A 25,797-nucleotide genomic window follows, 5' to 3' on the forward strand; every position below is an offset into this window, starting at 1 on the left:
AAGAGCAATGCGGGCGCGACCGAGAGTCTCACCGGCACCAGACTTCCATGGTCCACTTGGCCGTCTTCATAGGCCAAGAACACGGACGCTGGTGGGCCGGCCATCCCGGCTTCGACGACATCCAGGAGCGCGATTTACCGCTTGGGGCAGTATCCGCCCGCGTCCCATCGGTCACTGCCGTTTCGAGACTTTGTCTAAGTCGCGAGATTGGCTCCTCCATGCCATGCGACCGACTCATGATCGTATCATCGTGTTGACGATGAACAATGGGGTTGTCCTGATGGAATGATGAATCGTATATATATTCGAGCCCCCAGACTTTCTCCTCAAATTCTCCAGAAGCTACTCCAGGCCTTCCCCAGCAAGTCGCCCACAGTCCGCTCTTGCTCTTGACATATCCCACGCAACGGCAGCAAGCAACAGCAAACCACAACCAACCTTCTCACCATGGCTCTCTTCAACTCGTTGAAGTTTGACTGGCGGTCTCACAAGTGGGCTCTCTTCTACTGCCTCGTCTCCTCCATGGGTGCCCTCTGCTACGGCTACGACAACACGTACTACAATGGCGTCCTGGCCATGCAGGAATTCAAGAACGACTACGGGACTCACCTCGATGCCGACGGCAACAAGGCGCTCCCGTCCTCCTTCCAGTCGCTGACCGCGTCCTCCATCTACATCGGTGACCTGTTTGGTGCTCTGCTGGCATCGCCCATCAACGACCGCTGGGGCCGCAAGATGGTCTTTTGGATCGCTTCCATCTGCATCATGCTCGGCGGCATTGCGCAGGTCGCTGACACCAACCACGAGTCTGTCATCGTCGTCGGCCGCGTGGTCATGGGTCTCGGTGTCGGCCAGTTCACAGTCACGACCCTGCTGTATGTTGGAGAGGTGGCGCCCGTGGCCATCCGTGGACCAGCCCTGATGTCGTTCCAATGTGAGTTTCAAATGCCCAGGCCTCTCGTGCCTCCCTAATTAACGGGACGAACACCGTACTGACAATGCGCAGTTCTGCAATCCGTCGCTCAGCTCATCGCCTCTGCCATCACCCAGGGCACCGAGAACATCAACAACTCCCTCTCCTACAAGATCCCCATGGGCGGCCTGATCGTCCTGCCCCTGATCATGTTCCTCGGTCTGCCGTTCATCCCCGAGAGCCCCATGTGGTACGTGCTCAAGAACCGCACCGCCGACGCCGAAAATTCCCTGCGCCGCATCCACCAGGACCAGACCAACTACGACCCGGCCGAGGACCTGCACGTCTTCCAGGAGACCAAGAGGATTGAGGAGCAGCACGCCGAGGAGTCCTCGTGGAAGGCTCTCCTGACCGACCCCATTGAGCGCCGCAAGCTCTTCTACGCCTGCGGCGCCATGACCAGCTCGCAGGTCTGCGGCATCCTCTTCTTCTACGTCTACGGCGTCGTCTTTGCCCAGGCCATTGGCATCGAGGACCCGTTCCTCATCCAGCTCATCACCAACATCCTGCAAATTTTCGCCGTCGGTGCCTCCGTCGTCACCGGCAACAAGGTGCCCCGTCGCATGAACCTGTTCATCACCAACAGCATGATGCTGGTTGCTTTCATCGTCATTGGCGGTATCGGTACCCAGGGAGCGAACCCTTCGACGGCCGCGCAATACGTCATTGTCATCTTCTCCTACTTTGTCATCATCGGTTCGTACCCTCCAACACCCCCATCCTCTCCAAGAATCAGACTAACATGGTCCGTCCAGGCTACAACTTTGGTATCGGTCCCCTGGCCTACACTATTGCCCGTGAGATGTCGGTCGGCACGAACCAGAACAAGATCATGTCCGCCTCCATCGTCGTCTTCTACTTTGTCACCTGGGCCATCTCCTTCACCGCGCCGTACATGTACTACGACGGCGGCCTCGGCCCCATGATTGGCTTTGTGTACGCGGGCACCACGGCCCTGACCCTTGTGTACACCTGGTTCTGCGTCGGCGAGACCGCCGGACGCTCGTCCACCGAGATCTCCCGCTTCTTCACGGAGCACGTGCCAGTCCGCCAGTGGAAGACGCACGTCTTTGAGTCTCTCTCCGAGAACGAGCACGACATGGAGAAGAAGGGCCACAGCACGATCCACGAGACTGGTCTCTCTGACCATGTGGACCAGAAGGTCTAGAGGCTTCGGAGATGGAATGTACTATGTATTGGATACACTTTTTGGCTATGAGACCGACCTATGTAGAGTCTGATGATTGATGAAGATACACTTTTGCTGTTACCTCTGTCTCGTCCTCTTGTGGAGGAGCCTGTCAAAATGCTCTCTGCTCGTGGCTAAATCAGTGCATATTTTCTAATGGTCGTCTATACTGAACTCGTCTAAAAGCCCTTGTACCCTAAGCTTCACCGGACCTCTTCTCCTCCTGTAGCATACTGCTGTCTGAAACCTGCTCCACCGCTCTCCGCGCATCTGAGCACTGCTTGCGCGCGGACACGGCAGTGCCCAGCAGCCCCAGCAGCCACCATGCAAACAGCACGGGCAGGTTGATGTGCAGTGTACGCGTGCAGCCCGTCCAGGCCCGCACCTCGAGGGAGTAGATGTTGTACCCGGGCATGGCATACCCGGCCCTGTAGAAGCCCGGTGCCAGGAGCAGGGGATTCGCCGTGCTGGCGACGTTGGCCAGGACCCATGTCAGCATGAAGAACGGGGCGGCCGGGAGGGGCAGAAAGGAGCCGATGAGGGAATCAAAGACCTGCCAGTTGATGACCATCTGGAACCAGATGATCATCCACGTCTTGGGGAAGCCGGAGGCCGGGACCGCCCAATCCTCGCGAAAGGCCCAGATGTAGCCGGCGATGACGAGGGCGGCGAGGCACGTGTAGACCTTGGCGGCGACGAAGCGCATGAACCAGACGTCGCGCCACGGGAGGCGGGCGAAGATCCCGGCGCTGCCCATGACGCCGTTGACGGCGAGGAGGAAGAAGAAGGCGAGCAGGATGGGGAAGACGACATTGAGGGTGTTATAGTACGCCCGCGCACCCTGCGCCGTGGGCGCGATGATGAAGGGGCTGGGCTGGATGGGGTCGAGGAAGGCCTGGACGGCGGCCGGGTCTGAGGCGTTGAGCTGGGAGAGGGCGGACTGGCCGGCGTCGGTTTGGTACCACGTGCCCCTGGAGGCGGCGATGAGGGCCTCGAGGTTGGAGCGGATGACGCCGTCGGCCACGTTGGCGTAGCGTGCCGCATTGTAGATGTAGGAGATTGTGTCGTCGGGGTTGTACTGCGTAGAGGAGGAAGAAGAAGGTCCGCCGGCCACAGCGTCGGTGAGGCGGGAGGAGGCGCCCGGGTGGACGTACATGGCTGCCCAGTAGCCGTCCTTGCACACGGCATCTTGTACGTCCTCGGGTTGAGCGTACTGCGACGAGGGGTCCTGGAACTTCAGGGTGGGAAACGTGTTGCCCTTGATGGATTCGTAGGCGGACGAGAGGGCCTGCGTGACGGAGCCGTCCTGGTCAAAGTCGACGACGAGTACGTTGAGCGCGTGGGTGCGATAGCGCTGCTCAAAGCCGGCGCCGAAGAGGAGAGACATGTTGCCGAGAAAGCAGAGGAGCAGGGCGAGACCAGCGGCTGCGAGAGGCAGAAGGGTCTTTTTGCGATTGCCCTTCCATGATTCGAGACTGCTCGTTGTTGACATAGTGAGGGTGAAAGACGGGCCAAGGGTAGGCGGATGGATTGGTGCGTCTGAGCGTCCGGTCACTCTGAAGCATGGACATGGGCTTGCTGTCGCGAACTTGGAGAGATTTCCTTATTGCTGCCAGCCGGAAAGGTATTGAGTGTTGATGATGATGGTGGTGGGTATAGATGTCTCTCGTTCCGTATGCAGATCACGAATCTTTAATATGCCTAACTTGCAACACGGGACAGCCCCTATTACAAATAGTCATCGGGCATGGGCCGACAGCGACAGCGCGTCAAACGGGTTGCATAATGCATACTCCCTCTCGCAAAGAGCGACGCGCGCGGTCGGACAAGAACACAAAGGCCGAAAGCGAGATCCGTGCTATACAGCCCTGTTGGCCGGGCCCCCTCCTGTCTCGGACACGGACGAATTGAGGTCAGCACCGTTGGTATGTGCATTTATTCGAGTCATCATGGACATGGCGATACGTAGTGTAACTGATGGCCGCGCCCGAGTGAGACGGGGTTTAGTGGTCTGAGCGCTCGCCTCGCCTTTACGCGGAATGCCGAACACCGATGGATTGGCAATCAGTACTGTACATACAGAGTACCGAGAGAGATTGCCCACAGGCGGAGCATATTAATAATCATCGCTAACCCAAAGTCAATCAACCATTCAAGGGTCTTCCGATCTGACTCACGAGCTTAGATTGAGCCTCAATTTCAAGCCTATGGAGAGGTTTGAAAAGACCGAAATGCAGGTGTAATTACAGGGCAAGGCTGGTTGATGCTTGAAATAGGTCCCACCAAACTCATTCGGACACAAATGTGGACTTGTGTCTGCGTTGTTGGTGTGAAAAAAAAAAACGAACCACGCGCGACCAAGCGGCTACCTACAATAACAGCATGTCGTTGATTATAATAAGGGTGGATCGTCGGGAGCAGCAGCGATGCAGTGGGTGTAGCCAAGCCCAATACTTTCTATGAATGCGCCATCAACTGACAAACTCAAGTCGGATGCGCGACGGCTTTGCAGGGTAGGCAGAATACAGACGGTAAGTTGGTAGCTACAAGGAGTCAGCGTGAGCGAGTGCATTCTATCAAACTTATATACTCTCATTCGTCGGCAACCCTGCTAAAAGCCTTTGCCACAGTGTTGTCTACTACAGGGTTAGTAATCAACGTCTTGTTCATCCGCCAAGGACACTGGCAGGCTGGCCGCGGCCTCGGCCATCATCGTTACCCCAGACTCCCACTGTGCCTCGGCAGGCACGTTCGAATCGCTCCTTCCTCCCCCCACGCCCGCCCGCATTGTGGAGACCAAAAGTCCAACGTCGTCAGTCAACTCGAGCAGCTCCAGCTTCAGCGTCTGCTTTACTCATCATCATTTCATTTCATTCTTATTCTTTCAATCCATCGTTTGTTGGATCTTGTTTCCCACCTCCCTCAAGCTTCTCGTTCAAACCGTCACAATGCGCGGCATCCAGGTCAAGGAATACGTCAAGGTACGTCCCCAACTACCCCAAACCGAAGCCTGCTGCTGACGACAACACCAGAGCCCCAAGGAGCTCACCGTGACAGACCTCCCAGACCCTCAACCAAAGGGCAACGAGTACCTCGTCCAGGTCCACGCCGCCGCCACAAACTTCTTTGACATCCTACAAGTCCAGGGCAAATACCAGCACCAGCCTCGTAAGTACCACCAACCACCAAGGAACAAGGAACCGCAAGACAAATGGAGCCTGTGCTGACGAGACACCAACAAGCCTTCCCCTGGGTCGCAGGCGCCGAGTTCGCCGGCGTCGTCCTCGCCACGCCCCCCGGCGCAAAGAACCCTCGCTTCCCCGTCGGCGCGCGTGTCTTTGGCGCCGGGCAGGGCGCCTTTGCCACCAAGCTCACCGTCGCCGAGACGTCGCTCCTCCCCGTGCCCGAGGGCTGGTCTTTCCAGGAGGCGGCCGGCCTCTTTGTCACGGCGCCTACGAGCTACGGCGCCCTCGTCGTGAGGGCCGGCATCAAGAAGGGTGACGTGGTCCTTGTCCATGCCGCCGCTGGCGGTGTCGGCCTAGCAGCCGTCCAGAGTAAGCCTCCCTCCCGCCTTCCTCCCTCCCTCCCTCCCCGTCCTGCTGGCCATGGGAAGCTGACCACAAAAAAAAAAAAAACAGTCGCAAAGGCATTTGGCGCAACAGTCATTGCCACCGCGTCCACAGACCACAAGCTCGCCATTGCCAAGCGCTTTGGCGCAGACCACATCATCTCCTACAACGACCCCTCGTGGCCGGCCAAGGTCAAGGCCCTGACCCCAAAGTCTGCCGGCGTGGACATTGTGTACGACCCCGTCGGTCTGGTCGACCAGTCCACAAAGTGCACCGCCTGGAACGGCCGCATCCTCGTCGTCGGTTTCGCGGCGGGCACCATTGAAAAGGTGCCCACCAACAAGTTCCTGCTCAAGAACATTAGCCTCGTGGGCATCCACTGGGGCGCGTACGCCAAGTTCGAGCCCCAGACGCAGGTGACGGTGTGGAAGGGCATCATGGAGCTCGTCAAGGAGGGCAAGCTCAAGGGGACCGAGTACTCGGACGAGGAGTTTGTCGGGCTCGATCGTGTCAAGGACGCCCTCGTGGCCCTCGGCAGCAGAGGCACCTGGGGCAAGGTCGTCGTCAAGGTGCCGCAAGACGGTGGCAGCAAGTTGTGAGTGTGGCTCGTGGGCACAAGTATGTAGCACTGTATTGCACTAGTGACCAATGGCTATGTCGTCTTTCACCCGTATCTTCATGTTGGGTCCAATCCTTCCCCTGCCATGCTTCCGATGATCGTAGCCCGCGCTCTGAGAAGGAGGAAAAAGAAATAAAACAAGACACGCATCATTTCCATCTCCTCCGCTTCAGTCTGTCGCTGTCAAGAGATACTCTATGGCACCCTGTACGCTGCCTCCGCTGCGGCGCAACGCAGCCACGTTGCGATCAAAGTCGAAGAAGCCCATGTCGTTTAGCTGACGGAGCTGGTCGGCGTAACGCTCCTCGGGAGGCCGGTTGTCGGCCGGTGCTGGGGCGGCCCCAGCGCCGCCGCCGCCACCGCCGAGCATCTGCAACATGTGCTGCATCATTTCGGGGTTGGGAGGGGGCAGTCCGCCAAAGCCACCAGCACCGGTACCAGGGTTGCCGGCGGCGGCGGCGCCTCCTAGGAGCGCAGCAAATGGGTTACCCGCAAAAGGATTCTGCTGAGCGCCCTCCTGTCCTTGTCCTTGGCTTTGACCCGTCGTCCCTTCTGGTGTCGCGCCGGCGCCCTGGTTCGGGGCCTGCCCAGTCGCGGTGGCACCCTGCCCAGCGCGCATCATGTTGAAGAGCGCGTCCATGCCCTGGCCACCTTGCCCAGCACCGCCCTGTCCGCCCATCATCATGTCGGCCAACGACGGGCCGCCAAATGGATTCGGCGGTTGGCCTTGGCCGCCCTGTGCGTTCGCATTGTTACCACCATCTGTCGCTGCCGACCCGGAGGGAGTTGTGTCCGTCGCACCGGGCGCGGGGAAGGCTGGGTTGCCCCCCGGCTGCATGTTTCGCTGCATCCGCATCGCCGACCGCATCATCTCAGGGTTCGTCATCATCTGTCGCATGAACGGCGACTGCAGGATCTCGCGCGCGTTGGGCACGTTGCGCAGCATGGGGTTGGACTCGATCATCATGTTGATGAAGTCGGGGTTGTTGAGAGCCTCGTTCATCTGCTGCTGGACGTTTGGGTTCTCCATCATGCGCGACATGCTGTCCTCGTCCATCATGGGGCCGCTCATCTGTAGGAACCGTCAGCCGCTGTCACATACTGAGATCCGCCGCGCGTCTGGAAGAAGGGAGTAGTTACGTACCCCGCCGTCAGGGCCAAACATGTCCATTCCAGGCATATTGATACCATGGCCAGCATACCGCGCACCGGTGAGGTTGGCGAGGGGGTTGTTGGCGGTCCCCGCCGCCATGTTGGTTGGAACGCCTGTCGAGGTGGGGGTCGAGCTCGCGGCGTTCGCAGGCTGAGGCGTGGGGTTGCTGGCCGCGCTCTTGACCATGTGGATTGTGTTGTTGGGCTTGATCTTGTACGAGCCTAGTGTGTCGTCGTTCTTGAGCACGCGTCCCGAGTAGATGAGGCGCTGACGCTCGACAGCAATGTTCTCGTAGGCTTCGGTCGCAAGCTTGTTCTTGAGGTCCAGCACGGTGGCGCTCTCGGCCATGGTGATTGTGTGGGTGTGATCGCCCGACGTCTTGACCTTGAAAGTGACCTGAGCATCGCTGCTCGCCTCTGTGTTGTCGGCCATTCTGTTGTTCGCTTCTTGATGTTGATGTGACAAGTCGAGAGGGGTGGCGGGGAGTCGTGACTTGTGAGACTTGGTCAGTAGTGAGCAGTAGCTACCTAACTTCGCACTCTGCTCGGATCTTCTGGTAGTCTTGCGTGATTTGCGCAAGAGTAAGGATGGAGCAATATTGGAAGATGGAGGTGGGAGGAAAGTTGTCAACAGTTGCGCCTTGGCTGGGGGCAATCTGGACTGTTCTCGCCCGTCGTTGTTTCTCTGTCGACACACCCCGAGGACAAACGTGGGGCAGGCCTACATCCAATGACGCAGTGCAGCGCAGCTGAAATGCCATTTAATTATCAGTCATTCAAGGACACCAGTGACTGGCGGATTCTATCATGCAGTGTCGCAAAGTTCTGTCTTCGGGTAACAATGTAAACACTCCCTCGACGCAGCATCTCTCTATGCCTGCTTCTGTAGCGTTGAATTACACGTGTCTTACAAGTGATCTTACTCAGGTACTTGCTCATCTACAGTTCCATGTTCGTCCATGTGATTCTCCAAGTTGCTGGGCCTCGCCTGCAGGCAACAAGCTTACCCTAGAGCTCACTGGCATGGCACTGACGTGAAAGTGGGTCTCGAGACATCAGCTCTCACCAAGACTCAAAGTCACTAAACGACCACGCTCACCTGAGCTCGCTCACGACAGTTGCGCGTACCCAGAACGACGCCTCGAGTCGCTTTCTTCACCAAACGCCTGTTTGACAATGAGCCTCCCGGATCCCCACTGACCCCTACGCGCCGCCTAGGCATGCTGCCACCATGATTCAAGGCATCTTCTACGCCCGCTTCTTCCCCCAGGAAGGGCCCCAGATTGTCGCACAATCACCGCCCGGATGCATCACCACCAGCAGCGACACTACCCTGCCGCCTCGCCCACCCCTGATCGACTTTGATATTCTGCGCGAGTACATTATACCGCGACAGGCGTTCTGCAACCGGTACCTGACCATCAACTCGCCCGACAACAAGTACGCCATCCTGGGCCACCCAGTCGTCATCCCCCACGCCAAATACATGCGCAATGAGTTCATCTTCAACTTCGGGCTGATCCTCGATGTCGACGTCGATCAGGTTCCCTACGAGCGGGTGGTGCGACGGCTGGCGACGACGTTCAGTGAGATGGAGAAGCAGAACGAGTACCTGAGCCAGACTGAGGGCCGGGCCGACGAATCCAATGGCCGCAGGCCGATCGAGGGTTTGTTGGAGATTGTCAAGGAGGACCTGAACAACTATGGCGAATGCATGATTCCCGTTGGTATGTTTTCCTTGTTCGAGGACACCACATACAATTGCCCAGAGAGTACATGGGCGTGACTGACACGCGACAAGACGAGGCTAATACCCTCAACATGAAGCTCTTCCCACACCACCCCAACCCGCCCGTCGTCAAAGGCTGGCATGTGCCCGTCTCCAAGACCAAGTTTTCTGACATCATGGACCCGACCTGGGACCTCACGCTGCAAAAGGTCATCTCCCACATTGACGGCGTCTCGGACGTCCGGCGCATCGCCCACGCGGCGAGCGTGTCCCTCGACCTGGCCAAGACGGCACTGCGGCACCTGCTGTACTACGACACCATCCTGCTGCTCGACATGTTCTTCTTTGGCGCCTGCTACGCGAGCCGACCAGGGATCCACGACTTTGTGAGCAACGTCGACGACATGGTGGAGGAGTGCGCGGGCTACGTGAGCCACGCGGGCCGGCGGCCGAGCAACTTTCACCTCATACGGCTCATGACGAGCTTCGTGCCCGGCAAGACGGTCCTCGAGTGGCTGTGGGCCCATCACGAGGCGGGCTTCGAGGTGCTCCGCTACATTGACGTCAGGCGCTTCGTGCAGTTTGGTCTGATCAAGGGCTGTCTGTACCGCGTGCACAAGCACGTTGTCTCGAAGCAGTATCTGGCCGGCCTGGCGACGGGCCAGAGCCGACCGGTGGAGGGTGGTGATCCGATACAGCAGTACACGGACGGTTGTCATCACTTTGACCAGATCATCACCGAGCAGGACCTGACGGACGAGGAGATTACGAACAAGCTTAAGACGCTGCCCGTCCCAAAGGGAGACCTCGCGCTTTTCTATAGATGAAGGGATCCGCATCCCCTCCACACATACATAATGTACAGATCTAACTAGAACAGCGTGGCCAGTAGTAGTGTACACCCAATTGTACATCCAGGATATCATACATGCGAACCAAAAAAACCGCCATGTCACGACGACCGGCTCTTGGCCTTTTCCACCTTCTCCTCGGTCTTCTTGAGACGCATCTCGGCCTTGGAGAGCAGCTCAATGTTGGGGTTGTTGGCGACAGTGGGGGCGTCCGCGTCCTTGAGCTCCTTGAGCATCCTGCGGATCTCCGCCTCGGACACTTCCTCGCCCTTGGCTGCGTAGTCCTCCTTGAGCTTTTTCACGACGCGGCGCAGTGTCCCCGTGTAGGGCTCGCCGGGGTAGACCTTGCCGCTCGCCTTCCACTCCTCGTCGGGGACAAGCTCGATGATGCGCACATTGTGCTTGCCCTTGCGGAGTATGAGGAGCTTGTCGTCGATGAGGAACTTGAGGCTGTCTTCGGGATACCACAGCTCCATGGGCGTCCATGAGAGGTTTCCGGGGACCAGACCGCGACGCTGGCCGGGCTGGGCGGCAACGTAGGCTCCCTTCTTGGTGAGGAGGCGATGCCCGTCGCTGGCGCTGCTGGCCAGGCCGCATGCGTGGAGGATCTTGGCCGGCGGCAGCTTCATGACAGACTGGGGCAGCTGAATGTCGGAGCGAGGGGCGTTGTTTGAGGTGATGATGCCGCTCTCATCGGACGGGACCTTGTCGATCGTGGGCAGCTCACCGCCGAAGCGGAACTGATGCTGCTGGGCCTCTTGCAAGGCGCGCTGCGAGCCGTACACAAGCGACAGAACCTCGAAGGCGAGGTGATGGTTGGCGATGCGCTTTGAGGGCTCCCGCATGTGCTCCTCCATGATCTGCGAGATTCTTTTAAGGGGCATGAAGGTGAAGAGCTTGAGCAGCTTCTCGAGATCTTCGTCGGGCCGGCGCATGAAGTACCCGTACAGCTCAAAGGGCGACGTCTTGAACTCGTCGAGCCACACGGCATTGCCAGCGCTCTTGCCGAACTTGGCCCCCGAGGAGTCGGTCAGCAGGGGCACGGTGAAACCAAACGGCTCATTCTGCCAGCTGTTGTCCATCTTGAAGTGGGGTGCCTCCTCGGATTCGCGGACCGTCTTCAGCACCTCGATACCTGAGACGATGTTGCCGTACTGGTCCGAGCCGCCAATCTGGAATTGCACATTCTGTTTGTTGTGGAGATGCCAGAAATCCCACCCCTGGAGAAGAGGGTACATGAATTCGCCGAGAGACATGCCTTCCTCGGACTCGTTCAACCTGCGCTTGACACTATGCACTAATCAGTTCACTGTTTTCTTCCCTTCGGCAAACAGAGGGGCTAAACTCACGTGTCGCGGCTGAGGAGAGGGCCCATGCGCATGTTCCTCGCCAGTCGTTTGCTGAAATCGTACAGCGTCAAGTTGCCCAACCACATATTGTTGTTGTACAGCGCCCTCTTGGCGGCCCAGTCGTCCTCGTAGCCGTACTTCTCCCTCAATTTGACCACGTTATCCCACAGCCGACCCAGTTGGTAGTGAATCTTGGTGATGTTCTTGCCAATCTCGGCGTTGGAGAGCACCTTTCTCGAGTCCATGCGGTCGGTCGGGTCCCCTATCCTCGCGGTAGAGCCTCCCAGCAGCAGGACAGCCGGGTAGCCCTGCATCCACATCCAGAACAAGGCCATCATGGGGAGTAAGTGTCCGACGTGCATCGAGTCGGCGGTGGGGTCAACGCCAACATAGCCTCCTACTCGCTTGATGCGCAGGATCTCTCTAATTCGGTCGGGGTTGCCAGCGACGTCTTTGATGTAGCCTCTCTCGTTCAGGACATCCCACGGGTGGGCGATCTCGCCGGATGAGATCTTTTGCGCCCTCTCTTCCCATCGCTGTTCGCCTGCTGCGACCTTGTCGAGAAAGGATGTTGCGATTTGGCGGGTCGCCGGGACATTAAGGGTGGTACTGCGTCCGGCGCAGAGGGCGCATTGTTGCGCGAAGCGAGGGAAGCTTCTCACTGATGCTGGTATTCGGGGCGCCATCTTGATCAAAGTTGCTCTGGGCGGACCATGTGCTTCGAGCGAAGCATGCAAGACAGACGGACGGACCCTGAGCAAAGCTACCAAAAATTCAATGCCAAGACTGGACCGCGCGCATCTCCAAATCGCGCCCGAAAGGGAAACGCGTCGTTAGTGCCGTTTCGGGGAAACTGCTATTCCGAATGCCGAGTCGGCTTCACGAGCGTCTTACGGAATGCATATGGCCAATCAGGCGTCTCGTATTGTCAGTTCCTCGGCAATACGGCCGTCTTGCTTCATCGACGAAATCATCATTGCCGTCATTTAATCCTGTCCGCCACTGCAATCGAAAGCCGACCGGGACGAGCGACGAAGACGACGGGACGGAATCACACATTACAACCACAATGGCTTCCCTCATGCGTCCGACCACACTGCTCAGGCAGACAGCGCTCGCGTCGCGCTCTGCGGCGTTTGCTCGCCCTGGTGCCGTAAGGGCCGCTGCTTTCCAGACCTCGAGCAGGAAGAGCGCCATCCTGCCCGCTGGACCTCGTACGTAGTCTAATCCGATCAGATATATATCTCAATGGAGCTAGTTTGCTGACATTTTCTCTCGCAGAGGTCATTCAAGGGGGAGGTACGAGCTTCACCAGAACCTGCGCAACCGTGGGCTATCTATCCAACGGGCGAATGCTAATTAGCCACAGTCAACGATCCCGCCCCTGTCCCTACTCCCAGCGCCGCGCACGGCTCCTACCACTGGGCATTTGAGCGCCTGATCGCCGCGGGCCTCGTGCCCCTCACCATCGCCCCCTTCGCCGCGGGTTCCCTCAACCCCACGCTCGACGCCATCTTCTGCGGCACCCTGCTCATCCACTCGCACATGGGCTTCCAGCAGGTCGTCATTGACTACATCCCGCAAAAGGGCTGGCCCAAGCTGCGCAAGGGAGCCATGTGGCTGCTCAATCTGGCCACCCTTACAGTCGGTGTTGGTCTGTACGAGTTTGAGACGAACGACGTCGGCATCACCGAGGGCGTGAAGAGGATTTGGACGGCCAAGGCGGGGACGGAATGAAAATCCAAGGAGAACGGGAGATGGGGGACATGGCGCTGTATGGGAAATGATAAAGTGCTTGTGGGTCACTGCATGTGTATAGATTCCCTTTGTTGTTCCGATGGCAAACCACAATACCAATGAGCTTTTGAATGTGCGCTAGATCTACAGTTGCTTCCTTTCGCAGGAAGGATGGCGTTCACAGCAAGGGAATGAATGCACTGCATGCATGAACTGATGCCACGTGATGGTAGAGCGGTTGCAAAACGAATGGCATTGGTATCTTCAGTTGTCATATCTGCGTTGTCGTCCTCGTATATGTTGTATATAACATTTTGTAACATTTCCCATGGACATGCCATTTCATTTCTTCCCAGCTTCGACTCAAGGCAATTCGTAGGCACAGTGTTGGACGGCACCCTGTTTCTCCATCTTCGCTGCGTGATTGACTTAAATCGATAAAGGAGGCATGTCCGAGTTGCTCATGCGCTCCATCTCAGGGGTCGGCGGGGGCAGATTCTCCGTCTTGGTGCAGATCCAGCACGAAGCGTACATGTTGACCCTGTCAATGCAGGCACCATTCTCGCGCGCCCCATGCCTCTTGGCGGTGAAGCCGTGCGCCTCGAAGACCTTGATGTACCACGGGTTCAGGGCCGAGGAGCGCAGCATGACACGGCCACCCGTGGCCAGTGCGCGGTTGAGCTTGGTGACCTGGGCGGCGGCGGCGTGGGAGCCCGTGTCGAACCAGTCCATGCTGTCCATGACGACGGCGACGGTGAGCTCGCCAGGCATGATGCGCGAGATGACCTCGTCAAACTCGTCGGTGTGGATGCGCAGGCTGTCAAGGGCACCGGGGCGTGAGAGTTTGGCGTGGTTGCGCGGGCTGAGGTAGTCCGGGTGGCACTTGCGGGAGAACTTGCCGGCGAGGCAGACATAGTAATACGGGTTGTCTCCAGCGACGTGCGTCTGCTCGGCCATGGGATCGAGGGTGTTGACCATGTAATGCCAGATGGCGTGGGAGCGAGTGTTCTTGGCCTGCCCGGACTTGACGCCCGCAGAGTTGGCGTGGTCGTGCTCAATCATGGCCAGCTGGTTCTTGGGGACGCCGAGAGCTGCCCAGAGGAAGGATTCCTGCGCGACAACAAGGTTGCAAACAAGCTTGGAGAGGAGGGCGGGGCGGATCTTGTTGCGCCAGATCTCACGCTGCTCGTTCAGGGTCGGGGCCTCGAGCATCTTGTTGACAACAGCGCGCAGACCGAAAACGCGGGCAACCCAGCGGAAGACACGGATGGCGTGGCGTGAGCCGCCCGTGTCGTACAGACCGTAGCTCGACGAGTTTTGGAAGACGTGGACGTTCTTGAGCCAGTACTGGAAGGCACGGCTCGACAGGTGCGGGGACAGCTTGGTGATGAGCAGATCGCGGAAGCTGGGGTGTTTGCCATCGCCAAAGATCATCCAAAAGTCCTCATACGGGAGCGAGGTGTAGGCGGCCGCTTTGAGCTCGAGAAGGTGGTTCTGGGTGGGGTTCAGGTCGACGGCGTGAACGCGCGCAGGACTCTGTGTGAGATAAGACAGGATGTTGTCACCAGCCGAAGTGATGGCGATGACCTTGTCATCAGGCCCCAACTTGAGGATACGCTCGTCGACGCGTGTGTCCTCCCAGGTAAATGCGTAGATGTACTCATCGTTGAACTGCTTGTGCTTCTGGAGTTGATCATCGTAGTAGATGCGCCAGTGGTGGTTCTGGTAGAAGAACGAGGGCAAGGGCAGATTGGCTGAGAGATTGGAGACCGCGGTGAGGAAAGCCTTTGATCGGATCTCAGGAGCGGAGCGCTCAATAGCGCGGGTGAGAGCGTCACCTTGGTTCTTGGGGAAGAGATAGGGAGACTCGGTGGCCAGGGCGTCGATGCGCTCAATAATCTCGTGAGGCAGACTCGATGGCGAGAAGGGCTTCTTGTGGCATCCGACCCAAATGTAGTACGGAATCGAGCCGAGGGCCTTGTTACGAGCGTTCAGGTTGAGGACGGTGCCATACTTATACTCAAGGTAGTCGCGGCGGCTAGGCTCCAAACCAACACGGTCGAGGTCGAACCAGGATCGCCAGAAGCTGCGGGTGAAGAAGTTGGTATGGCGGTCAATGAGACCGCCCGTGTAGTTGCGGAACGAGAAGTCGACTTGGTTCTGAACATAAAAGTCGACGACGCCCATGATTCCCTGGGGTGACAGCAGCGAGCCTACGGAATCGACGACTGAGTAGTAGTCAGGCTGCCGCGAGTTAGCGGAGCCATTGCAGCCAGCGCGCGAAAAGGAGGGGACACTCACAATCATGGACAAGCTGTAGGACATGGTGACCAAGTCGGCACCGCCATGCTCCGGGCGCTTCTGGAAGTAGCTGAGCGCAGGCGAGCGCATGGGGCTACGGACCAGGGCATTGCCCGACTCATAGTCCTCGAGGCGGAACTTGCGGGCATCCTGGCAGACAACTGTCACGTTGTCCCATCCAAGGCGCTCGAAGCGCTTGCGAGCAACCTCGCATAGCGAAGGGGAGAAGTCGACGAGGTACACGCTGGAGAAGAACTCGGACACATTGACGAATTGGGACATGGCCTCAATGTTCCAACCGGTGCCGCCACCGATCTACGCTCGTTAGCATTGCCGCGCTTGTTCGTCCAGCAGTCGAGCGCTTACATCGACCCAGATGCGTTTCTGGCCGCCGCTGGTGGCATCAACCTTTGCCTTCAGCTGAGCCGAGACGAGCGCTAGCATGTCCTCGCGCCCTCGGAGGAGGACCTTGCGAGTGGCGTCGTAGGCTCCAGCCTGTGACTTGTAGAAGCTCTCAAGGGCATCTTGCTGCGTGCCCTTGGTATCGCCCTGGTGGGGCTTGAGGAACGAGGAGTAGAAGAAGAGGAAGAAGGACTTGAGAAGTCCAGGAGCCCGCTCGTCTTTGGCAGGTTTGGAGATGAGTCTAGAAGCGCAGACACTGCCGATGACGGCAACGGCTATACCAGCGTAGATAGGGTTGACATGGGTGCCGAAGGGCAATAGGTTACCACCCTGTCTTGGTTAGGCTGGGCGTCAACGACATGGGACTGGTACGCTCACAAGAGAAGCCATGGTACTCTCTCATTGTACGTGGGCAATGAGATTAGAGATGTGGGAGTAACTCAAGAGACGTGTTGAAGACGCTCGCGTGAGTTGAGGATAGTAGGAACTAGAAAGGAGGAGGGCCAGGGAAGGCGGCGGGAGAACGAGCCCAATATATCCCGCTCAGCCTTCGATCTGTCCACTCGAGCTCCCTTTCAGAGAGCAGCCATGGTGGATTGGCCGCCGTGCACATGTACAGATGCCAGGTACATACGTGAGGGCGCGTCAAGAGAACGCAGCGCTGTCCATAGCTTCATCGTCTCTGGAGCCGAAACCCCACTATTGACATCTATCGAAAAGTATCAAGGCAAAAGACCCCGCGTCCTGGCCCTGCGTAGGCCAATGGCTCGGCCACATGCTGGAGAACGGTTCTCGTGCGTGGTTGCGCGACTCGTTGCCGAACCTCTACGAGCGCTCAGGGGATCCAAGGAGGCCAATCAGCCAAGGGTCTCGCGCTGCACTCAGGACGGGATACGTGAGGGATCGGAGAGGGGCAGTACAGTGGAATTAGACTGTCAAGTGTGGGAATCCAGAGCCTCGCATTGGAACAGCCATGTATGCAGGGTCTCAACGAGGATCTTGGGAGAAGCTTGATGTCGTCCAGATGCCCATTAGCGCAGGGCCCCACCATCACCAAGACTGGCGAATAGGACAGGTTTCATCCACCACATGCATCGTCTGGCAGCCCGGGATTGGGACGAGGCAAACATACTCGAGCGAGTCGAGCTTCGCAATGGAGGGGAGGGCTGGCCTAGCGAACGATGGACAGGGTCGGGCTGTCGCCCATTGTTGATCTGTACCTCGACGTGGGGTCTGGTCGCCAGCGCCTGTGAGCGAGCTGTGGATGGGTTGATCGACGAGGAGTGAGTTCCCGTACTGGTATATTCACACACCAAGTAATACCAGCTCAATTGCCACTGTTGAGGCTTCGTCTGCAGTAGCATGACTTGTCATCCCTCGACTTTCTGGGTGCTAACCATGTGTGCGTTGAAACTCGAGTGAATACATTCATTTGTTTATGTTTCCATGAAACCAGTGAACTCGTGGAAAGTGCCGGCGCGGACTTTCGTTGATGCGCCCCTGTCTCAGCAAGCGGCGTCATCGGCGGGACAATTGATCGCGACTTCATTGGGTAAGCTCGATGGTGCGACGCGACAGCGCTCTTGCACTCCAGAACGAAACACATAAACGACAGACTAAAATCACCCAAGACTCGAGGCTTTCTAGACCGTCCATCGCAATGCCTCCGGGCTCACAAAAAGGCACCAGCAAGAAGAGCGGCTCGGCGCTGCCAAAGCCGAGTCGCACTTCGACACCGCAGCCACCACAGCCACCGACAGGTAGTCTACCCGAACAGAAGGCGTACGACCCCGACTACCTAAACACTCGCGTCGTTCTACTAGAGAGCAACCTTGCTTATGAGGATCTGGTTGACTCTGTGTCGTCCAATGCTGCGGTACCGGACTCGCGTGGCATCGATGCGCTCCTCGCCAAGCTCAAGGACCTATCCTCGGTCATTGAGAAGCGCACCAATTTTTACGATCGGGGCATGCGCTTTCTGGCTGATGAGCGCAAGAAACGACCGGATGACTATGTGCCAGAGGACGAAGGCAAACGGCCCAAGCACAAGAAGAAGAAGACCTCTGAATCACTAGTGCCTCCCGAGGTTGGGGGCACTGGCAAAGATGGTACGTTGACTCTATAATCCTCTTTTGGTCTTCGAAACTAGGCAGACCCTAACAGTCATGAACAGGCCGACCTTCCAACCGTGACACCAAGAGAAAACATTCACGAGAACCAAGCTCCTCGCTGTCCCCGGTCGCAGGGCGATCGCCCTCGGCGATGGACGTGGACACGAAGGAGAAAAAAGACGAGGAAGAGGAGAAGACCGAAAAGAAGGAGGACGAAGGAGAGTCAAGTTCAGAGGACGAAGGCGCGCCGCCTCGGCGAGAGATGCCTGCGCACCAGACCTTTGGCGAAGATCCTTCAACGTTCCCTGACCCAACCATATATGAGATTCGCGAGATCAAACCAGAAATGACAGAAGAGGAAAAGAAGGAGATTTACTCGGTCGCTGGGTATCCCGCGAGCGATCTAGCCGACCTTATCGCTGGCGACCCTCCAGATAACGACTACAGTGTCGCCAAGCCTACGTCGCAGATCAACTTTTCGACCTTTTCGTCATACGTGGAGCCCTACTTCCGGCCGTTTTCTGAGGAGGACCTGGGATTTTTGCGCGAGCGAGGAGATCGAGTCACGCCCTTCCTGATGCCAAGGCAAGGGAAGCGCCACTACACTGAGATCTGGGCCGAGGAAGACGGGGGCATGTCAATGGACTCGCCCGACCAGATGGACCGACTGCCAGCAAACATGCCTCGAGGCACCATAGAAAACATGAACGACACTGTTGCCGAAACAGACGGGCTGTCGATTGGGCCGGTCGCTGCGAGGTTACTGCAAGCTCTGCGGCCTGAGAACCGCGCACCTGCCGAGGAGAAGCCTGCGACTAATGGCGCGACGAACGGGGATATTGTGATGAATGGCGATCCGAACGGCGAGGAATCAACAGAGAACGGCGCCAATGGGCCGAATGGCGAGAAGGCCAAGGACCCGATTCCTCCAGCGACCTTTATGGATGATTCGACCAGTGAAGCATGGAAGAAGGCAACATACCCCAAGCTTGACTACAACCAGGTGGACGAGCGGCTGAAGCAGGAGTTGCGGCACATTGGTTTCCTGCCCCCGGACGGAGTGGAGCCAGACTACGACGGCGCATTCGACGACGAGGTCGCTGGGCGCATCCGCACGCTGCAAGAACGTCTCCGTGAGCAGATGCTCATCAACGGAGCGCGCAAGTCCAAGCTCACCGAGATCATCCGCGAGCGCATGGCGCACCAGGAGTACAACACGATCCTGGAGGATCTCGACACCCAGGTGCAAGCGGCATACACCAAGCGCACGCGCACCATGGGCAAGAGCAAGAAGGCGAAGCGGCCGGGCGGCGCGGGCGGGGGCAGTCACTTTGTGGGTAGCGGCGCGCAGGGCACGGCGCGACCCGGCATTGGTGACTTGACCAAGACGCTGATGGAGCGTCGCAAGAAGTGGATTCGAACGATTGGAGGTATCTTTGACGACGAGACGTTGGCCAAGGTGCCGCGCCTGTCGGATCCAGACAGCTCCGTATTCAAGCCAGCGGAGATGGGAGAGTACCTCAAGAAGGAGAAGCAACAGTGGGACGAAGAAGTGGAGGATGAGTAGAGTCTAATTAGTTAGTTTTCAGGATGGGTGTTCCGGGAGGGGAATTGTTGGATGAGCGACTGACTGGCATGGCACCGAATGATACCACTTTTACCGCCAGCGCATTGCTGCTTCTGGTCCTTGTGCAATGACTGAGCGTTTGCTTATAGTCTCAATCCCCTTTTTGGGCCAGTGACTGGATACAATTGGGCAATGGCTGCGATCGCTTCTCCGCCATGCGGGGCTTGAGCTTCCCGTCGTTATCAGTAGGCAGCGTCGAACGACTCTGGACTCTCACCACCACCGTCGTCGCTTCTCCATGCTCAGTGTGCATCAAGATTCATACTCACATCACATAAGTTTGAGAGCAGCTATCTGAAGCTCGCTCACACAGCGCCAAGATGCATCTCATTCCACGCGAGGCAAACTCCCTCTTCCCCACATGATCCAGCTTCACCTCAACTGACCAAGGCAGCTCGACAAGCTCACCACCTCTCATCTGGGGTTCATCGCCCAGCGCCGTCTCGCCCGCGGTCTACGCCTCAACCATACCGAGTCTGTGGCTCTCATCGCCTCGGTGCTCCAGGAGCTTATACGCGATGGCAAGCACAACGTCTCGGAGCTCATGGGCCTCGGCGCCACCATGCTTGGACGTAGACACGTCCTGCCCTCTGTGTGCACCACCCTGCATGAGATACAGGTCGAAGGGACATTTCCAACGGGCACGTATCTGGTCACTGTGCACGACCCCATCGCCACCGACGATGGTGACCTGAGGAGGGCGCTCTATGGCAGTTTCCTGCCCGTCCCTGACCCCGGTATCTTCCCACCCATTGTCAAGGATGACTATGCGGCGCTCAAGGCCCCCGGTGCGGTCGTCGCAGTCAAGGATCGCATCACACTGAATGAGGGGCGGAGGCGGGTCAGGTTGAGGGTCACGAGCAGAGGAGACCGACCCATCCAGGTCGGATCGCACTATCACTTCACCGAGACCAATCCGCAGCTCGAGTTTGATCGGGCCAAATCATATGGTTGCAGGCTGGACATCCCAGCTGGCACGTCCGTTCGTTTCGAGCCAGGCGACACCAAGACCATTACGCTCGTCGAGATTGGCGGGCACAAGGTCATCAAGGGCGGCAACAGCCTCGCGACGGGGGGCATGGAGCTCTGGAGGGTGGACGACATTGTGAAGAATCTGCAAGCGGCCGGCTTTGCGCACAAACCTGACCCGGCCGCGGATGCGGCGCTGGTCGAGGCTTTCACCATGGAGCGCACGGCCTACAATACCATGTTCGGCCCTACGACTGGGGACATTGTCCGCCTGGGGCTGACTGATCTCTGGGTCAAGGTGGAGAAGGATCTGACAGTCTACGGCGACGAGTGCAAGTTTGGTGGCGGCAAGACCCTGCGCGAGGGCATGGGCCAGGCCACCGGTCGTCCGGACGCGGAGACACTGGACCTAGTGGTCGTCAACGCGCTGATCGTGGACTGGTCGGGCATCTACAAGGCCGACATTGGCGTCAAGGACGGCTTGATTGTGGGCATTGGCAAGGCTGGCAACCCGGATGTCATGGACGGCGTGACCACCAACATGGTCGTGGGCTCGGGGACAGATGTCATTGCTGGCGAGGGCAAGATCATCACCGCTGGTGGCATTGACACGCACATTCACTTCATCTGCCCGCAGCAAGCTCAGGAGTCCCTGGCCTCGGGTGTCACCACCATGCTTGGTGGCGGTGTTGGTCCAAGGTACTTACTTACATACACTCTTCCCACTGAATATATATGTCTTACCACTAACGCGGAGTGTAGCGCTGGTACATCGGCCACCACCTGTACCCCAGGAAAGAACTACACGAAGCTCATGCTCCAAGCCTGCGACACCTTGCCCCTGAACATTGGCATCACGGGCAAGGGCAACGACTCCTCTCCGACGGCGCTGCGCGAGATGGTCACCGCTGGCGCGTGCGGTCTCAAGCTCCACGAGGACTGGGGCAGCACACCGGCCGCCATCGACACGTGCCTGTCCGTCTGCGACGAGATGGACGTCCAGTGCCTCATCCACACCGACACCCTGAACGAGTCCGGGTTCGTGGAGAGCACCGTCGGCGCCTTCAAGGACCGCACCATCCACACGTACCACACCGAGGGCGCCGGCGGCGGCCACGCCCCGGACATCATCTCCGTCGTCGAGCTCCCCAACGTCCTGCCCTCCTCCACCAACCCCACGCGCCCGTACACGCGCAACACCCTCGACGAGCACCTCGACATGCTCATGGTCTGCCATCACCTCTCCAAAAACATCCCCGAAGACGTGGCCTTTGCCGAGTCGCGCATCCGCGCCGAGACCATCGCCGCCGAGGACGTCCTGCACGACCTCGGCGCCATCAGCATGATGTCCTCCGACTCCCAGGCCATGGGCCGCTGCGGCGAGGTCATCCTCCGCACCTGGAACACGGCCCACAAGAACAAGGTCCAGCGCGGCGCCCTCCCGGAGGACGACGGCACCGGCGCGGACAACTTCAGGGTCAAGCGCTACGTGAGCAAGTACACCGTCAACCCGGCCCTCGCCCAGGGTTTCGGCCATCTCATCGGCAGCATCGAGGTGGGCAAGCTGGCGGACCTTGTCGTCTGGGATCCGGCCTGGTTCGGCACAAAGCCTACCTTGGTGGTCAAGTCGGGCCTCATCGCCTGTGCGCAAATGGTACGTTCTTCCCACTGAGGTATTGCTGTTTACGAGGACATACTAACGACAGCAACAGGGCGATCCGAACGCCTCCATCCCCACCATTCAGCCCATCATCGCCCGGCCCATGTATGCGCCCCTCGTGCCCTCGACGAGCGTCCTCTTCGTGTCCGAGGCGAGCATCACCTCCGGCGCCATTGAGAGCTACGGCCTCAAGAGCCGCGTGGAGGCCGTCAAAGGCTGTCGCACGGTCGGCAAGAAGGACATGAAGTTCAACGATGTGATGCCCAAGATGAAGGTGGACCCGGAGAGCTACACCGTCGAGGCGGACGGCATGATCTGCGAGGCGGAGCCGTCCGAGACGTTGCCCCTGACACAAGCGTACTTTGCCTACTGATGAACGGGTCAGTCCCTGGGGAAAGAATCATGCACATACAATGTACGGTACGGTTCCAGTCATATCCCTCGTAGCATGCTAAAGGAATCATACATCCGGCACGGTCCTGAGCCACCGCTACCCACGTCGCGTAATGACTGCACTTTTTCCTCCTCCTCGCCATCCGACTTTGACCTGAGAACCAAAGCAACCAGCTGTACACCAAAACACCAAGTATCACTGCAAAGACGTTTCCCTAGATCCCAGAACCCCCGGGGGTATATCACAATCACGACCCCAAGTTTCGCTTCCCGAAGAAACACCCAAACGTAGAGAGGAGCGGCTAGGAACTCTTAGTCTTCTTACGCCCTCCCTTCTTGGGCTCTTCGACCGCCTCGGCAGGCGCCTGCTTGCCCGACCTCCGACGCTTCTTATCGGGACTGGCTGCGCCAGCCTGCACCGGTGTGCCCATGTTCGAGAGCGCCTCGCCCACCTCGCTCTTGCGCTTTCGGCCGCCGGCGGCCTTCTTGGGCGTCTTTGTGTCGTCAGGCACCATGACCGTGGCGGGGCCGACTTGCTGCTGAAGCTGCTGAGCGATCGCATCCTGATCATTCTGGCCGGCATCCTGAGCCACGGCGTCCTTACCGGTAGGCATGGGGATGTTGTTTGCTTCAGCATAGGCAGCAGCGTCATCGTCAGACATATCCTTGGCATCAGGGTTGCCCGCCTTGTACGAAGCCATGCGGGCCTGGTACAGACGAAGGTTGTACTGATATGCGTGGTTCCAGCCATCCTTCTCCTGCGCTGACATGGAAGCCCAGCGACGCTGACCCTCCTCCTGAACGGCGCCCTTGGGCGAGTCAGGGCCCAGGTCATTGGCGATGATGGAGCGAGCGTGCTGCATGTATAGAAAGTACGGAGTCAGCGGACGCTTGGGGGCGTTGGGGTCATGGCTTCGCTTCTTGCGCTCCTTCTTCTCCTCGACGGGAGCCCCCAAGTCGAGTACTGGGTTCACGCCAGCAAGAAGCTGCGCAGCGGCGGAGTCAAGGTTGGCAAACAGATCAGGATGGGGAAGCTCGGTGGGGTTGTCGCCCAAGAGCAGATCTGTCTGATACTTGTAGTCCGCAGTGAACTTGCGGAGAAGTTCAATCATCGTGGACATGCGGGTGACGGCCTGAAGTGGCTAGTTAGCGACTGATTTATGAGTGCTGTATCGAGCATGTGGTAAAATGTATGTGAGCGCTGAGGTCGATGATGGATCGCAGGCGACCCACTGAAGCGTGTAAGTCAACAGCCCAGCTAGTGGGGCGTGCGCAGCTGTTGTTGATGAACATAAACAAGGACGCAAACCGCGCTTCCACAGCGCGACAGGACGAACGAATTTGTCTGACCGTGATATACGCGTTTAAGCATCAAGACCGTGGGGCTTTGACAATGTTTCGCACACTCGTGACGGCCAAAGGCTGCAGTAGAGTGTTTGCGACACGGGGGCTTTATGGTTCTGATCCAGCCCGCAGCGCGTCTTACAGTGACGCGCCATAGCACGGCAGAACGATTCCACAGCACGACGGGTAGGTAAAGAAAAATTTGGCTCTACTTACGGAGTCGCGCACTTTGCGGAAGTTGTCAGCATCAATGACCTGGGCACGCCCGGCTTGCACGGGCTGCTGTTGCGGTGGCTGCTGGAATTGCTGCTGATGTTGCTGAGGTTGTTGCTGGATTGGTACGCCCATTGGAGGCAGCTGCTGTTGGGGCTGCTGAGGCTGCATCTGCATGGGCATGAACTGCTGGTGCTGCGGAAGCTGCTGGTGTTGCTGAGGATGGTGATATTGTTGCTGCATGTTGCCTTGGTGCGCCATCTGGTTAGGATTGGGCATCATCTGCTGAGGCACTGGCTGAGGCGCGACATTGGCGGGCATAGGCTGCTGCTGCTGTTGCTGCTGCAGCTTCTCGGCCTGAGCTTGCTGCGCCTTTTTAGAAACGCGAGGCATGGTGAAAGACGGGTAAAGGCTGTCGTGCTAGTGTAGAGGAATGGATTTTGAGGCGGGCGTGTCAGTGAGTATAAGAAGTATACAGCTTATAGTAGCGCGCGCGCACTACTAGAGCCGGATGCTGAAGGCTGGCGGTGATGTGTTTAGGTGTCGGAACGCCCTGGAGGTGGACGCGTTGAGTTGTTATGATAGCTAGCGAGGATGCGCTGAGGTGCGGGGATTTGGGGTGACGGCGCGAGAGCGTGCCGTATTGGATACAGAATGCCCTGGCTTTTGGACTGAGTTGCCCTAGACGAGACAAAGGCAAGGATGATCGCGTGTTGCAATGGCGGCCGTGGCGCGTTCAGTTGCGGTGGATTTTTAGTTGCGATTGAGCGTGCTGGAAGAGACAGAAGATAGCGGGAACGAAAGGTGCTGGAAGACGGGGGGGACGTTGACGGGCTGGAAATTTCCGGCAGGGGCGGGGGGCGATGCCATTTTTTGTAGGCACCTGCCTGGGCTGCAATCACTCAGCGCGTGCGGCCTGAAATAGCCAATTAAAATCATCTGTGGCCAGTGGGTCCCACTTCTAGGGTGCACCGTGTCAACACGAACCCGGGCGAGCCGCCCTCCGAAAAGGGCCAGTCCTCGAAACCTGTGCGAGGTCAGGCCTGGAACTGGACTGGTGCGGGTGTCAGCGCTCAATTTGTCAGGCCCTGTACAGGGCGCCCGAGCGGCTGAAAAGTGGTTGCTTGATGGGACAAGGACTGCCAAAAGTGCGCGCACGTCAACCCCGCCTGACCACGCTGTAGGTAGGTGCCAAAAAGACAGCTGCTACTTGGCAAACTGCCACCGCTAGATTGTCATCAGCCCATCCAGTCCTGTCTTCCCAGGCCACCGTTGTCGCTGTCGTTCGTCGTCCCATTTTGAATTCACGTTTCCACCAGCTCACGGTGCCCTCCAACTACGCGTTAGGCTGTCTCTCCAGACTGATTCCAAGGCAGGCTCTACCATGACCAGCTTTCGTTTGCGTTGAATGCTAAGTAAAGGTGATAATCCGCGCACAGATAGAGAAGTCGACTATCATTTTACGCATACCATCCACATCAATGGACAAGTAGTTCGCTTTGCATCTTTGCAGTCATTAGGCCAGCAGTACTCCGTACAGTCGAACGACGAACCGCCGCTTGATATCGCGTGTCAATGAGAATGGTGTTGCCGTGAGCTGGGCAGTGCC

The 25,797-nt window shown here is 58.2% G+C and overlaps 11 protein-coding genes across 11 annotated transcripts; 6 read left to right on the forward strand and 5 right to left on the reverse strand.

The window, feature by feature from the left end:
- Positions 1-447: 447 nt before the first annotated feature.
- Positions 448-2,141, forward strand: J7T54_004384 (uncharacterized protein; the record flags this gene model as incomplete). Its single annotated transcript, XM_051504296.1, has 3 exons — positions 448-934; positions 1,007-1,669; positions 1,729-2,141. 3 exons carry the CDS (start codon positions 448-450, stop codon positions 2,139-2,141), a joined length of 1,563 nt encoding a protein of 520 aa, XP_051364213.1.
- Positions 2,142-2,358: 217 nt separating this feature from the next.
- On the reverse strand, positions 2,359-3,654 carry J7T54_004385 (uncharacterized protein; the record flags this gene model as incomplete). Its single annotated transcript, XM_051504298.1, has 1 exon — positions 2,359-3,654. One exon carries the CDS (start codon positions 3,652-3,654, stop codon positions 2,359-2,361), a length of 1,296 nt encoding a protein of 431 aa, XP_051364214.1.
- Positions 3,655-5,110: 1,456 nt separating this feature from the next.
- On the forward strand, positions 5,111-6,330 carry J7T54_004386 (Quinone oxidoreductase-like protein-like protein; the record flags this gene model as incomplete). The annotated part of the gene is made up of 4 exons (XM_051504299.1): positions 5,111-5,143; positions 5,195-5,330; positions 5,405-5,716; positions 5,801-6,330. 4 exons carry the CDS (start codon positions 5,111-5,113, stop codon positions 6,328-6,330), a joined length of 1,011 nt encoding a protein of 336 aa, XP_051364215.1.
- Positions 6,331-6,519: 189 nt separating this feature from the next.
- Positions 6,520-7,935, reverse strand: J7T54_004387 (uncharacterized protein; the record flags this gene model as incomplete). Its single annotated transcript, XM_051504300.1, has 2 exons — positions 6,520-7,422; positions 7,495-7,935. 2 exons carry the CDS (start codon positions 7,933-7,935, stop codon positions 6,520-6,522), a joined length of 1,344 nt encoding a protein of 447 aa, XP_051364216.1.
- A 798-nt stretch (positions 7,936-8,733) lies between these two features.
- Positions 8,734-10,058, forward strand: J7T54_004388 (Nitrogen permease regulator-like protein; the record flags this gene model as incomplete). Its single annotated transcript, XM_051504301.1, has 2 exons — positions 8,734-9,229; positions 9,304-10,058. 2 exons carry the CDS (start codon positions 8,734-8,736, stop codon positions 10,056-10,058), a joined length of 1,251 nt encoding a protein of 416 aa, XP_051364217.1.
- A 125-nt stretch (positions 10,059-10,183) lies between these two features.
- J7T54_004389 (Tyrosine--tRNA ligase-like protein) lies at positions 10,184-12,117 on the reverse strand (the record flags this gene model as incomplete). The annotated part of the gene is made up of 2 exons (XM_051504302.1): positions 10,184-11,372; positions 11,432-12,117. 2 exons carry the CDS (start codon positions 12,115-12,117, stop codon positions 10,184-10,186), a joined length of 1,875 nt encoding a protein of 624 aa, XP_051364218.1.
- A 383-nt stretch (positions 12,118-12,500) lies between these two features.
- Positions 12,501-13,168, forward strand: J7T54_004390 (cytochrome b; the record flags this gene model as incomplete). Its single annotated transcript, XM_051504303.1, has 3 exons — positions 12,501-12,645; positions 12,713-12,730; positions 12,801-13,168. The coding sequence occupies 3 exons, from the start codon at positions 12,501-12,503 to the stop codon at positions 13,166-13,168; spliced, it is 531 nt and encodes a 176-aa protein (XP_051364219.1).
- Positions 13,169-13,597: 429 nt separating this feature from the next.
- J7T54_004391 (Protein-L-isoaspartate O-methyltransferase-like protein) lies at positions 13,598-16,261 on the reverse strand (the record flags this gene model as incomplete). The annotated part of the gene is made up of 4 exons (XM_051504304.1): positions 13,598-15,412; positions 15,470-15,784; positions 15,836-16,201; positions 16,250-16,261. 4 exons carry the CDS (start codon positions 16,259-16,261, stop codon positions 13,598-13,600), a joined length of 2,508 nt encoding a protein of 835 aa, XP_051364220.1.
- Positions 16,262-17,531: 1,270 nt separating this feature from the next.
- J7T54_004392 (Chromatin-remodeling complexes subunit-like protein) lies at positions 17,532-19,549 on the forward strand (the record flags this gene model as incomplete). The annotated part of the gene is made up of 2 exons (XM_051504305.1): positions 17,532-17,979; positions 18,045-19,549. 2 exons carry the CDS (start codon positions 17,532-17,534, stop codon positions 19,547-19,549), a joined length of 1,953 nt encoding a protein of 650 aa, XP_051364221.1.
- Positions 19,550-19,764: 215 nt separating this feature from the next.
- Positions 19,765-22,611, forward strand: J7T54_004393 (Urease; the record flags this gene model as incomplete). The annotated part of the gene is made up of 4 exons (XM_051504306.1): positions 19,765-19,794; positions 20,004-21,277; positions 21,341-22,232; positions 22,291-22,611. 4 exons carry the CDS (start codon positions 19,765-19,767, stop codon positions 22,609-22,611), a joined length of 2,517 nt encoding a protein of 838 aa, XP_051364222.1.
- A 322-nt stretch (positions 22,612-22,933) lies between these two features.
- Positions 22,934-24,581, reverse strand: J7T54_004394 (uncharacterized protein; the record flags this gene model as incomplete). The annotated part of the gene is made up of 2 exons (XM_051504307.1): positions 22,934-23,764; positions 24,192-24,581. The coding sequence occupies 2 exons, from the start codon at positions 24,579-24,581 to the stop codon at positions 22,934-22,936; spliced, it is 1,221 nt and encodes a 406-aa protein (XP_051364223.1).
- Between the last annotated feature and the right edge of the window lie 1,216 nt (positions 24,582-25,797).

This window comes from Emericellopsis cladophorae (assembly GCF_022114955.1).
Source record: "Emericellopsis cladophorae strain MUM 19.33 chromosome Unknown NODE_8_length_656085_cov_119_647849, whole genome shotgun sequence".
NCBI classification, from domain to species: domain Eukaryota; kingdom Fungi; phylum Ascomycota; class Sordariomycetes; order Hypocreales; family Bionectriaceae; genus Emericellopsis; species Emericellopsis cladophorae.